The 13622-nt window shown below is 49.2% G+C and overlaps 1 protein-coding gene across 1 annotated transcript; it reads right to left on the minus strand.

Annotated features, from left to right (window-relative positions):
* Window positions 1-1333: 1333 nt before the first annotated feature.
* GGT1 (gamma-glutamyltransferase 1) lies at window positions 1334-13124 on the minus strand. The gene is made up of 12 exons (XM_030959157.1): window positions 12953-13124; window positions 11818-11945; window positions 11508-11597; window positions 10350-10542; window positions 9063-9220; window positions 8102-8251; window positions 7467-7603; window positions 6069-6256; window positions 5151-5278; window positions 4747-4859; window positions 3698-3811; window positions 1334-2131 (listed from the first exon to the last, which is right to left on the minus strand). Exons 1-12 carry the CDS (start codon window positions 13108-13110, stop codon window positions 1988-1990), a joined length of 1701 nt encoding a protein of 566 aa, XP_030815017.1. The 5' UTR covers window positions 13111-13124; the 3' UTR covers window positions 1334-1987.
* Between the last annotated feature and the right edge of the window lie 498 nt (window positions 13125-13622).

The following is a 13622-nucleotide window of genomic DNA, read 5'->3' on the forward strand; positions in this document are numbered from 1 at the left end:
TCCTTCCTTTGTTTTTCCTACTGCTAAAAAACAAAGCAACTTCTGCAGAGTCAAGAATTCAAATGCATTTATATTAGAACAGTTGTAACCAGGAGTGTTTTAAGCTTTCCACAGGGGAAGCTTTTTAACACAGGTTATAAATAATAGGGGAATTTTCTGACTAGCAAGAGGAAATTCAGGAACATAAGAACAACTGCTGCACCACAAACTGCTAGAGGCAGCCCAGCAGCAGCCACTCAGACCTGTATCAGAAATCAGGATTGTCCAACAGGCACTTCCCAGAAATCAATTTCCTTCCAATTTTGGACTAACTCTGTAAGATTCCAATAAGCTTATTTTGCTGTGCAGTAATTTTCTTTATTTCCCAGGTCACACCTAGCCAAGAAAGAACTCAGCTAGTTCCAATTCCAAAGGCAGCCTGACACTGAGGAACACCAGAAGTGAAATTACAAGAAGTGGAAAAGTGAAAGTCTTATTTTGGCAATAAGGGGACACAGGCTTGGCCCCAAACTGGTCTCTTGAGGGAACAAGAGGGAACACAGTGAGTGGAGGTCATTTACAATCACTGCCTTTGCTGCACCTAAAGCAGCACCACCAGTAAGAGCTCAGGAAAAGGAGCCAGAGCACACCCAGGACATGTTTGGTAAAAGCCAAATGATATAAGCAAACATGTATGTCAAAGTCATGACTCTGATTTAAGCATCATCTAGCTCTCACTTTCTTCTGTGAAATTGGGCTCTCTTCAACTCCAGACACTTCTAGGAAAGAGGCTGCATAACGCCTAGAACTTCAGACTTTCGTTTTCTTTTCTGTATTTTAAGGTTCTTACAAACTGACAGGAAGTTTCCACAAGCCAAATAGATGAGCTAACTTACTGCCACTTGTGTATCAAGGATTTCAAGAACAGCACTAGAGCATGACAACCCCTGGATCATTTGGGTTTGATCTTGGGCTAAGTTTATGTGGTGTGATGTATTGGTCCTGCACCAAACCCCCTCACGCAGGTACAAACACTCTCAGCTGCTCCATATCAGACAGGGATTTCTGAGAGCTCCTTACAAGTCTGGTTAATAGTAACTTACCTTTAAACAGGAGTAGCTGCAGTGTGTCCTTTTTTAGAAATTTCATTTCCCCAAAATGATATTTCACGCCTGCAGTATGACATCATAAAAAGCAAAGTGGAGAAAAACAAGCTTGTTTTGGATATGTAACTATTATTGCTTACTCATGACTTCATCAAAGCAGTGAAGAAAAAGCAAAAGTCTCAGAAGAGCTTCTTTCACACAGACTCTCACCGTCCCTTTTTGCAGCAACTGTGCAGGCAAGGAAAATGTGTGACTCCGTATTTATTTTAGTTGTGCTCAGAGTTTTACAGGTAGCATCTTCCCTTTAGACCTTCTCAACAGAAATATAAAAAAGTTTGAAGCCATTTTCCCATTTCCCCCCTCATCTCCAAAAATCAATTGGGTGAAATGCAGAAACATCTTTTGTTAACAGAGCGGTGAGTTTGGCTTATCCCAGTCTAGAGCTGGGTTTCCTGCTATGGCACAGACCTATTCGTTTGTAACTTAGAAAACCCAGCCCCAGAGTCCTGTAACTCCCACCTACTCAACAGAAAACAAATACCTTCTCTAGCAGTGACAGGGACATTCCTGATAGCTGACACCGTGCAGGGGAAACGCTTCCTGCAGCTTGAGTGAGCAACTGGGCACCCAATCTGTCTTCGTGGGATGGAGAGGAGGCAGGGAACAAACTCTTCAAGGCAGAACAGACTCTTCAAGTAAGCACTGCACGTCCTGGTGGACGCGCCTGTCTTAGCAGACGGCTGTGGCATGAGGCACTTCGGTCATGGCTGTAGAGAACTGTCCCAGTTCCATCAACAGAATCACAGGTAAATGCGTTCTCTTTCCTGTGAGAAGTCCCTGAGTTGCAGATCTAAAGGATCTTCCCCCCAAACACACCTTGGTGTCACTAGAGCCGAGGCAGGTCAGTAGCCCGCAGGGAATCCCCCTTTGCGCGAGTCGGAGGCGGCGGCCCAGCCGCGCTCGGTCCGGAGGATGGCCTGGACCACCGCGCCGCCGCTCACCCGCGCCGTGCCGTGCCTCCTCTTCCTCAGCTGCTGCTCGATGCCCTGCAACGCACAGCTGGGTCAGCACACGGGCAAAATGCACCTGCTGCAGCCTGCAATGCACAGCTGGGTCAGCACACGGGGAAAATGCACCTGCTCAATGCCCTGCTGTGCACAGCTGGGTCAGCACACGGGGAAAATGCACCTGCTGAAGCCTGCAATGGACAGGTGGGTGAGCACTGCTCAATGCCCTGCAATGCACAGCTGTGTGAGCAAACTGCACCTGCTGCAGCCTGCAATGCACAGCTGGGTCAGCACACAGGGAAAATGCACCTGCTGCAGCCTGCAATGCACAGCTGGGTGAGCAAATGCACCTGCTGCAGCCTGCAATGCACAGCTGGGTCAGCACACGGGGAAAATGCACCTGCTGCAGCCTGCAATGCACAGCTGGGTGAGCAAACTGCACCTGCTGCAGCCTGCAATGCACAGCTGGGTCAGCACACGGGGAAAATGCACCTGCTGCAGCCTGCAATGCACAGCTGGGTGAGCAAACTGCACCTGCTGCAGCGCATGATCAATCACAGTATATACTTCACATGGGAATGCCTCACTGTGTGAGATGCAGCCGCCCTGCACCCTGCATCCCCCATAACCAGCCTGGCATTCAGGGCCTGTGTTGCACAGGGCTATGTGTTGTTCCTCCTCTTCCCTTTGCCTTCTGGGCTGCCCTACTTTTGAAGAAGTGGAATTGAGAATTTGATATGTGTGGTGCTCAGTGTGGGTTACCAATACTATTCTTGGTTACAGATATTCACACACTAACAGCCAGGACTGATGGATCCTGTCTGGCAGCGGTGAAAAATACAGAACTTGTAGAGAGCAGGGCACCCTCCCCAGGGCTGGCAGATACCTCCGCTCTTACCTTCATAAGAAGCTTCTTAACAGAGGAACTTCTGCAGAGTTTGATAAGAAAATGCATTATGTAGGGCTGTTTTCCCAAATACAGAGGCACAGAGATATGAGATAGGTACAAAGAGGCAGAGGCATGACAGATGTACAAAGCCTGTGCCTGCCTCAGGCCTCTGGGGATGTGCAGGTGCTCAGGGTGAATGAGGATGCCAGCTCAGGTGAGTGGTCTGGAGGGCAAGGCAGACCTTGCCATCAGCTCTCCAGCTGACAGTGCTGTGCTGACATCTCTACTGTGAATATATTTTCTCAGGTCCCTCTGGGGATCTCCCCTTGCTAGCTCTGGGCCAGGCCTTCCAGACTCATCATGAGGCTGCACAACAGGACAAGAGCTCCCTGAGACTGACTGGATTTAGACTGCTGGCTGGTCTAGGCCCTGATGTGATTTGCTGCTTTGCAATTCCTTTGTGCCAAGCATCACTGCAAGCAGATGCTCAGTTTCAGACACAAGTCACTCTTCAATGCACTGGCTTCATATCTCTGCGACTGACACTGAGGGTGCACTTTGCACAGCTTACTGTGACCAGCACTAGACCTGTACCAGCTTTACTGCTGCTCACCTAGGAACATTTGGCCAAACCTGATGGTTTTCCACAGTGCTTGCCCTCCCAGCACCAGGGGCCCAGCTCATACAAGTTCATGTATGGCTCTGGTGAGACCAACCTCCTCTATTTGCTGCTCAAGCTCCGTGATGTTGGGAAACAGCTGATCGTGAATTCTGGGCTCCTCCACTGCTTTCTTCACATCATAACCAAACCAGATGGAATTCATGATTGTCTGTGAGAAGCAAAAAGCCCTAATGTTAATGACTGTGTTCAGAGGAGTCTGACCCTGGGAGGCACGCAGGCAGAGGTGCCTCAAGCATGCTCACAGGGCACACAAAAGGCACCATTTCTGGGTTATGTGGCTTTCAGTGGTTCTTCTCTTGGCTAAGCAAAACACAGGTACATTGCAGCTTGTATATGCTCAGGGGGATTCCCACACAAAGAAACCATGAGTGACTAAAATTAACACAGCAAAAGGATCAGATCCCTAAGCCATGGAGGCTGGATTTATGCTGCTGGAACCAACACACCTACAGCTTCCTGCTATTGTACAGCCAGTTCCACTGGGCCTGGCTCATCTCTGCAGCACGGAACTGCACGCTGGAGCTGCTGGGGAGTCAGAACACTCTCAGAGTCCAGGGCTTAGGGAATTGTTTGTCGTGGTTTTTACAGACTTCTCCTCTACCTCAGCCAAAAAGCCAGATCCAGCCCGGTGCTGCTGCCACAGCAGCTCACAGAGGCCCTGCCTGTCATGCCTGACACTGTGCCTGTGCTGAGTTCTTATTTGGCTTCTCTGTGGGACTTTGATCCAAAGTTCGGGATGTTGGATGGGAACAACTCGAAACTGGGTAAATAGGCTCATGGAGATGCAGAGAACAGAACTCAAAGCAAATCTTGTGCAAGTGGTAAGAAAAACTTGCCAGAGAAAACGTCACTAAAGGAGGCACTGGAGTCACTAAGGGAGGCAATTTAATAGCAAACCTTTTGTAGGCCTGGCAGGAGTTGGTGTTGGAGGTCTGACCCTCAGAATGCCAGGCAGGAACCTCCTTTTCAAGCCCCTGGCCCCCAGCAGGGAGCCAGAGCCATGATCCTGTCACAGGTGCAGACGGGAGTCCCCCCACACGCTGCCTCTCCCATTTTGCCCCATTTGCCCACACCCTCACGTACCAGCGCTGTTGCTGTAGTAATTTTTGTTCCTCCAGAAGCACCGACCACCATCCTCACCTGTTTCATTTTATCCACCAAAATGGAGGGGCACATAGAGGACATTGGCTGTTTACCTGTTGGGGACACAGAGGCAACACAGAGGCTCAGCTTTCTACCTGCAGCTCACAAACTTCCAGCTCTTACTCACATCTAAGCCCAGAGCCTCAGCATCCACGTTCCTGACTCAGCTCGTGTCCTGCTCAGTCCTTGGGGATCCCACCACCCCCTGCCCTCATCTCCTTCTTGACTCTCTCCCACCCCTGTCCCCTGCAGGTCCCAGGCCTGTGTCCCATGGCACAGATGTTGCAGTGTGACCATGCACAATGCAGCCAAAAGATCGGGTCAGAAATGCAGTTTACAGCTACCTGGAGCTATGAAATTTGCTGGAGAAGGAGGGATCCCAAATCCATTGATTATGTAAGGTGAGCTGAAGTCATCCATTTCATCATTAAATATGATTCCACTCACGTTGGATCGTACATCAGAGCCAAAGCTGGAGAAAAGAAATTGTCAAAGTCAGGTCAAGCCCACAGCAAATCTAAGCAGAGCTTCAGCTGAATTTACTGCAGTGTGAAACCTGGGATTTGATTGGAGTAACGCTCCACTCCCTCCCATTGTAAAGGACTTTCTGTCACCCCTAGGGGCAAGGAAGCAGTTAATCCTGTGAGTACACAGCTACACACAGAGGAAAGGCAGCCCAGAGCCCCTCCACAGCTCCCCTGAGAGGATCCCATGGGGAAAACCGGCACAGCACCCCTGTACGACTACTACCCCTTCCAGGTGGGCAGCACTGCACTCCATTCAGGGGCAGCACAGCTCCAAGGCTGGCACATTTGGGAATGACTGGGGGTTTGCTCAGATGTGTCAAGCTGGAGACATTTTCTATGGATAAAAATAAGCTTCACACCCTGGCTCCAGGCCATATGTGTGAACACAGCTCTTTCTGACAGCACTCACAGCCAAACACTGCGCTCCCAGGCCAGCTGTATTAGCTCAAATTCCTTCCAAAAGCCTGGGAAATCAGAACCAGCAGCAATAGCTCTGCTTATGAGAAGATCCAGATGCAGCCAATGTCGTGGTGGAGTTCAACAAGAGACAGGACACAAGCACTGAGAGAGGCCTCAGTGTTGAGCCCTGCCCTGCAGGCTCAGCAGAAGCGCCCATCCCCAGCCCTACTGACCCCTGCCCCGCCCCAGAGGTGACAGCTCAGAGGTGTTTGACACCCAGAACCAGCACTAGGAACATGGCAAAGGCCTACAGGGAAGGAATGTCTGAGCTCCTACTATTGGTTGATGGTGCTGGTGGCGGACACAGCACTGCCATCGTCAGCCACAATGGAGACGTGGGATGTACCGGCATTGTCTCCAGTGTAGTACACGGGCTCGTAGTACTCCACGGGGTGCGAGGTGCTGTCTGTGATCTTCCTCCGCAGATTATCCGCAAACAACTCGGACGTCATGTTCCTGATTGCCTGTCAGAGAAAGCCAGGGCAGTCACTCAGCACATTGAGACACGTACTCATCAGGCTGGTATCCAATATTTAAAATCTCAGCAGTGAGGCTACAGTTTCCCCCCAAAGGTCTTCCTGTGGTGGTGTTCCCAAGGGTCCCAGGACGAGGGAAAAGAAGAGAATCTTGACTCCATGTTTCAGAAGGCTGATTTATTCTTTTATGATATATATTATATTAAAAGAAAATGATATATTAAACCTATACTAAAAGAATAGAAGAAAAGGATTCCATCAGAAGGTTAGCAAGGAAAGGAAAGGAATGATAACAAAAGCTCGTGACTCTCAGAGAGTCCGAGCCAGCTGTGATTGGCCTTTAATTAGAAACAACCAACATGGACCAATCACAGATGCACCTGTTGCATTCCACAGCAGCAGATAATCATTGTTTACATTTCGTTTCTGAGGCTTCTCAGCTTCTCAGGAGAAAAAATCCTGGCAAAAGGATTTTTCATAAAATATCATGGCGACAATCTTCCTTCTTGGAAGATGGACACTGCAGCAAAATATCATTTTAAGCTGTCGCAGGAGCAGCTGTTAAAGTCACCCCTTTGTGCAGAAGTTGATCAGCATCCATTATTGCAGTGCTATGGAAAGCTGCCTCCACACTGCTGTGAGGCAAGCAGGGCTACACTTGCTTCAGGGACAAGAGGAATGGGATGGGACAAGGACAGAGCAAGGTCTGACCAGAGCTCTGTGAGTTGAAAATTTGTGTTCATCGAACTGGGCTGGCTCAGAGTCTGCTGCTTGTTGCAGGCCCAGAAGTAAAACCCAAAGTGCAAAGTTTGGACAAGCAGTCTCATCCTTTCCCATCTGCTGCTCCATTTTACTACAGGCAAGACTCTGGTTAGAGAGCCACAAGGATGCTGGGAGTATAGTGAATAAGGCTTCAAACACTATAAAACCAGGCAGGGTTAGACCTAAATGTACTCCAGCTCTCCTGGTAAATTGAGAAGTTTGCTTTTCCTTCCAGCAGGAAGGATTTCCTCCATTTATAGTCCCCACAGCTCAGCCATGAGCCACACAGGACATCACTTTCTGACTCAGAGCTGTTTCAGTGCCTGTCACAGCCACTGGCACAGAGCATGCCTGACAAAGTGGAGTCACCCAAAAACTTTCAGCCACGCTCCAGTCAAGTTTGGTGTTGCAGAAAGAAAAGACTTTTGCCAGGTACCTCTGTAATGTTGACAAATTTTGGGTCTCCCAGCAGAGTCCTCTTGGCGTAGGCGAAGCGAAAGGCCTCCACGATGCGGTGGTAGGTCAGACCTTTCTCCTCCACGGTTTTGATGCTGGCAGCAGAGAAATTATATCCTGGCAAGAGAGCACAAACAGCTGTGAACACAAAGCACAGGGTCCATGGATTGCTAATGCACCTGTGTCAAATGTATAACCTCTAAGCCCAGTCTCTACAGAGATGCAGTCACTGGACTGTCCTCATCTCCACATGGAGACCTCAGGAGCTCTGATGGTTTTGAGCACTGTGGGAGTCACCAGCAGAATTTCTACTTGCAGAGGTGTTTTCCAAAGAAGCCCCAAGCACATGTTAGGTTCCACCCACGCAAGTATCAGGGAAGCTCCTCCATCAGGAAAATATTTTTCCTCTTGCACCTGTATTTCAGGTAGGAAGGCAACATCCCTGAGTTTACAGCAGAGGAGGAATGTTTCTGCACCTCTGATCTCTCCTGGGCTCTCAGACCTCTCACCTGCTGGAGGCCTATCAGGGAGGCCTTGCTCCCCCAAACAAGGTGATGCCTTTGGAGCTCTCCCAGTTCATGCTGCCCGTGGGGCACTGCTCTGTGGCACTCTCACCTTTCAATATGTTCAAAATGAGGGCCAGAACTGGGCCACTCAGGGGGGCACTGGGTGTGTAGAGGGTGAACTCCCCGAGTTTGATCTGTATGGGGTCCTCGATCACGGTGGCATTGTAGTCCCGCAGGTCTTCCAACGTGACAATTCCCCCTGGAAAGAGAAGGAAACTAGAGATGTGGGTTTATGTGATCACTGGTGGGAAGGGGAGGTCATATTCCACCACTATGAATCACAGCATGGACAAATCCAAAAAGTAACAAGGTGAGGAAAGCAAAGATGTGTGCCCAGGAGATTTACTCCTTGATAGATCCATCTCAGGCTCAGATAGTCTAAGCACAAAGTTGGGCTGATTTACAGCAGCTACAACTCTGGTGATCCATCTTTTTTTACACAGCACACCAGCAGTGTCAGGCTACAAAATGCCCTTAAGAATTCTGTTTACAGGAGGAAGATGCAGTTTTGGGTGCAGATGCTTTGTGGCACCCCACAGGTAGAATAATTTGAGTGTTCCGTTACCTTTCTTATCTGAAGGGGGAGAGAGTTAGTAATTATCCACCACAAATAAAGGCAGTGAATTACTCGCAGGAAGTTCACCAGGCTAGCCAGTGCTGGCTGGTGAGGATGGGATACTGCCACCATCTAGTGGTACCGAGGGATCAAACAGCTCAGAGTTCACAGGACCACCACGCATGTGACGTTTTAGGCTCAAACTCTGTGAACAGCCTGAGCTGCACAGACTTGGGAGGCTCTGTGGTACAGAAATGCACAGCAAACACTCTCCATTTCTGACTTTCAAACACATCTGTTAAAGTGCTTCTTTTGGGCGTCCTGTTGCCACAGATCTCAGAGGCAGCATTTCAGGGCTGACCTCTCCCAAGGCTTCTGCAGGTCCCTGGCTCCTCCCGGGGCTCTGAGCAGTGTGGTCACTCCTGCTGCTTGGGAAGGGTGTCCTGGTTCTCACCTGCATTGTGGATGTCAGCAATGATCTGCTTTGCCAGGCTTCCTGTGTAAAAGGCATCTGCTCCTTCATTGGCTATGGTGGCGTAGGTGTTGGCTAGTTTGGGCATCTTGATGGTTTCACCCTCTTGCAGGATTTTCCCTCCTTTGCAGAACACTTCACTAGCAGAGAAAGGAGAGGGAGAAGATCAGATATGAGGGACAAGTTCAGAACTATGTGTGTCTGTGGGAGCTGAACCAGCATGAGTGTTCATGCCAGGTGCTTCTTGGAGAGAAGGAAACTGCCTGAGCCATGGGCTCCTCAGATCTTGGCACTGGGGCACAAAATTGAGCAGTGCTTTCTGACCTGTAATTCCACATGCTCAGTGTGCTCCATGGAGCCTGCAGCAGGGATTTTCACCTCAGCACCACCCTCCCTGCCCACCCCAGGGGCCAACAAGTGCCTCAAGATGCACAGGAGGGGCCACAGTCCTTGAACTCAGCAGTGCAGTTCAGAGCACAGCCTATAAAACTACGAGGTTCAAAGCTTCCAGTAAATCCAGAAGTGTTTCAGTCCCTGTTTAATAGATCACTTTAAGGTAGATTGTTTCCTCTCTAGCTCCCTCATGATGGATCATGATTGTGCTGCTGTGGACCAGTCTGATGGAAGGACAGGAGACAGGCCAGGGTGTACACTACCAATTGGATAGGAAACAAACCTGCAGCTGGCAGAGATTTTAAAGAAAAGAGAGAATCAAGCATGATCTCCAGCAGGGCTGGACATAAACACTGTGGGTTTGACTGTAAGAAGTGAGGAGGATTTAAAACCCTCCATGCTCAAAGTCTTTGCCAGAGGTGGATGGTCAGAGGCACTGACCAGGAAGGCTGATTGTAGAGTAAGAGATGATCCAAATTCCCACTGCCTGGCAGCAGATGAGATGTTCAAGGAGACTGCAATTACTCCAAATGCAGGCAGGATCACCTTGGTGCACTCACAGCATGAGCAGAAGCAGGGATTCAGAAAGTCCATTGCCATTGGGCAGGCTGATCCCAGCACGTACTCTAATTCCACCTTGCTCAGACAAATGGGCTTCAGGAGTAGAATTTCTCCCCCTTTAAAGGTCAGAACTGAACATTCCCCATGATTTAGCACCTTTAGGTATCTGCAGTGACACCAGCAGGCACAGTGAGTGTGGTTACTGAGGGGATGCACCCTCCTCATGGACACTGCACTGCACAAACACAGGGACTTTGCAGACTGGATGCAGCCACCCCAAATTTCTCTGCATAGAACAGCAACTGCTCTACCTACCACAGCAAGGGATTGCTTTCAATTGCCTCCTCTTTTGATTTGATGGCTGCAGCAAGGCCTTTCCCAACAGGGAATCCTTCTCTTGCCAGCTTGATGCTGGGCAGAAACAGATCTTTCCATGCCAGTTTGCCATGCCGTTTGTGAGCCAGCTCATAGCCACGGATTTCTCCTGGAACAGCAATTGACATTCCTCCTGGAGCAGAAAAGGAATGTGTTTAGTCTCCCACAGCAAGAAAAGAAAGTGGTTGATGGAGCAGGAGGTAGGGCAGGCATCTCTGCCAGCCCTGGTTTTAGGCAGGGCTTGTGTGACCTGCTCAGCTTGTGAGAATTAACAGAATTGACAGAACAATTTGGTCTGACATTTGTGCCTATGTATTCTGAGCTGCTGAAACCCCTCTGTCCTCTTGCTGGTAACTCCAGTTTTGGGTCATTTCCCTCTGTAGGCTCTGTACCAGAGCAAAGCTGCCCAGAACACAGAAGCTGTCATGGGAGAGCACACAGACTGTGATGTACTTGAACCAAAAACTTTGTTGCAGCATTGTAGCTACAACTGGAACAGATTGATTCCACATCCCACAGTGATGTTGCAGTTTGCCTCAATCCCGTTTTCGCTTGCATCTCCTGGAAGTTCAACACACTGCTCAAACCCCCTCCAAGGTGCTGCTCCCTCTTGCTTAGAAGGGTGACCATGAAGAGAACTAGTTAGTATTTCCTTCTATTTCTTATTAGAAAATACTTTCCTGATAGAAAACTTCACTGGAGACCCCAAGCCTAATGGGGCTTGTGGTTGAAGCCACCACAACAAGTAATTTAGGGAGGAAACCTGAATTGACTAAACCAAAGATGATCCACACAAAGATTTATTCAAAGAGGTGGAAAGCAACGATGGCACATGTGGAACAGGTCATACTCAGTCCTTTGCATCCACCTGCTTTTTCATGAAGTGAAAAGCAGAAAGTGACGGGGTCCCTGACTAGTTTAAAGGGCATTGTTTTTAGCTTCTTGGTCAGGCCAGAGTTTGCAAATTGTGCAAGAGGATATTTCTAGGTGAGAAATCCTGTAGGTAGGCAAGAACCAACCATAAGAAATGTTCTCAATGCAGATGTGCTGATGCTGGAGCTCTGTGGTCCCCCCCAAGCAGTGAAATCTTTGCCATACCTTTCAGAGAGAGCTGTGTGTTGTTCCCAAACATGTCCACTGCTGCTTTTTTTGGAGCCACTTCTCTTGCATTAATGATTTCCACTTTTCCTTTAATGACAGAGCAAGGAAGATGATGTTTAGCTCTGGACTCAGCACACAGCCACGGTCTCTGCTGGAGGACTCTGACCAATGTGAGCCAGGTCCTTGGCAATTATTTTGAGGACATTCCCCCAGAGGCTGTGAGCATCATTCACCTTCTCTCAGGTAGGATAAATCACTTAGATAAAGTTGTCCAGCTGTTCCAGGTGTGTGTGGGCCTGTCCCTTACCTGTGCTGCTGTAGATGGTGAAGAAGAGGCCCCCTCCAATGCCCATGCTGTGAGCATTCATGAGTCCCACGCACAGCAGGGCTGCGATCGCGGCATCCACCGCTGACCCTCCTTGCTTGAGGATGTCCCTGTGCAGCAGAAGGGAAGGTGACATGTGACAGTGCCCCAGCTCCCTGTCAGCACTGCAGGACAGATTCTCTGAGGCACACCCAGCCTATGTGTTCCTCAGGAAGCGTTGAGCTTCTCTCACCAGAGAGAACAGACCCTTAGTGCTCAGTGTGCCCTCGTTAGAGACACATCCAAAGCAGCCTGAAAACAGCAAGATGTGACAGAGTACACATGGGGACAGACATTCCACACACATTCATTACACTGTCATAAGAAATTACAGTTTTCTGAGGAGCCTTAAATCTGCAGCACTTGGGACTAGAACTGAAGGATATCTCAAGAAATGTTTTTTTAAAAGGAGCTAGAAAGAAAACTCCCATTCTCATTGTTAATGGATCCAAGGAATCTTTGCCTGCTGTGTAGTCTGTGAGCAGCTGCAGTAAAGCTGGTCAAGCATGGTAAAAGCCTGGGGTTTATTAGGATCTCCTCTTTCTCCAGGGAGAAAGGGATTGATTATCCATGCTGGGCAACTGCAGGGATTGCACCTGAACACTGGGGAAGCAGCAGTTGTGTCTCATGGCAGAGCTGTCAGAGCCAATGAGAGGCAGGGCACGGTGAGTGGGTTGTCACAGACATCTTTTATGAAAAATCCTTTCATTGGGATTTTTTCTCCCAAGAAGCTGAGAAGCCTCAGAGGAAAAGAAAAACAATGATTATCTGCTGCTGTGGAATGCAACAGGTGCATCTTTGATTGGTCCATGTGAGTTGTTTCTACTTGTTGACCAATTACAGGTCCAGCTGTGTTGGGACTCTGCTCAGTCACAAGATTTTATTATCATTCCATTTTTCCTTTTCAAGCCTTCTGATGAAATCCTTTCTTCTATTCTTTAGTATAGTTTTAATATATCATTTTCTTTTAATATAATAGATATCATAAAGTAATAAATCAGCCTTCTGAAACATGGAGCCAAGATTTTCATCTCCCCCCTCGAGCTGGGACCCCAGTGAGCACCCCCCCAGTGGGTACCTGCCAATGATGGAGCAGGGCCCCGCGTCGGTGGCCACGGCCGCCCTCCTGTAGGTGTGGGTGTCCCCTGAGCGCAGCCCAAAGAACAGCCCCAGGAACAGCACCAGCCCCAGCAGGGCCACAGCCACCACTGCCACCACCACACAGCGTGTCTTCATCTTCCTGTGGAAAGAGACAGGATGGTCAGGCCTGCTGCCACCCCCTTTCCTATCCTCAAACCATCCCCCGGGTAAGAGCAGGCAGGAAACTGCACAGAAACCTCCTGATGCAGAGGTGAGAAGGGAAATCCAAGGAGCAGAACACAATTGCTGTTAGTCATGGCTGACATCATCTTCAGGACAAAAAAAAAAATTAAAATTTAAAAAATACAACTTCACATAATCTGCTTTTAAATGCCATGTCTGTGGAGGAGTCTCTGTCTGGAAGGTTGCCGGGACCAAGTGCAAAACACATCTAGGTCATTAGGAATCAACCTTGGATGAAGCTACAGTGTGAGCACAGCACCCATTCCTGCCTGGGCCCTTGGCCAGAGCACCTTCCCAACGAGCCCAGCACCCCCAGAGGGCCATGGCCAGGGCTCAGGTCCCCACGTGTGCCCGTCCTGCACTCAGCTGCTCATCTGAGAGTGAGCACAGAGCACCAAGGAGCTCCCTGGGTACACACAGGGATG

The sequence above is a fragment of the Camarhynchus parvulus genome, chromosome 15, assembly GCF_901933205.1.
Source record: "Camarhynchus parvulus chromosome 15, STF_HiC, whole genome shotgun sequence".
NCBI classification, from domain to species: domain Eukaryota; kingdom Metazoa; phylum Chordata; class Aves; order Passeriformes; family Thraupidae; genus Camarhynchus; species Camarhynchus parvulus.

What these genes read in the sequence shown, in the direction of transcription:
- GGT1 (XM_030959157.1), bottom strand. Translation starts at nt 13,110, where the DNA reads ATGAAGACACGCTGTGTGGTGGTGGCAGTGGTGGCTGTGGCCCTGCTG. An exon ending in AGCAAATTTCATAGCTCCAG is followed by an intron (nt 4,860 to 5,150) that starts GTAGCTGTAAAC and finishes TGTCCCCAACAG; the next exon opens with GTAAACAGCCAATGTCCTCT. An exon ending in TTACTACAGCAACAGCGCTG is followed by an intron (nt 3,812 to 4,746) that starts GTACGTGAGGGT and finishes TGCTTCTCACAG; the next exon opens with ACAATCATGAATTCCATCTG.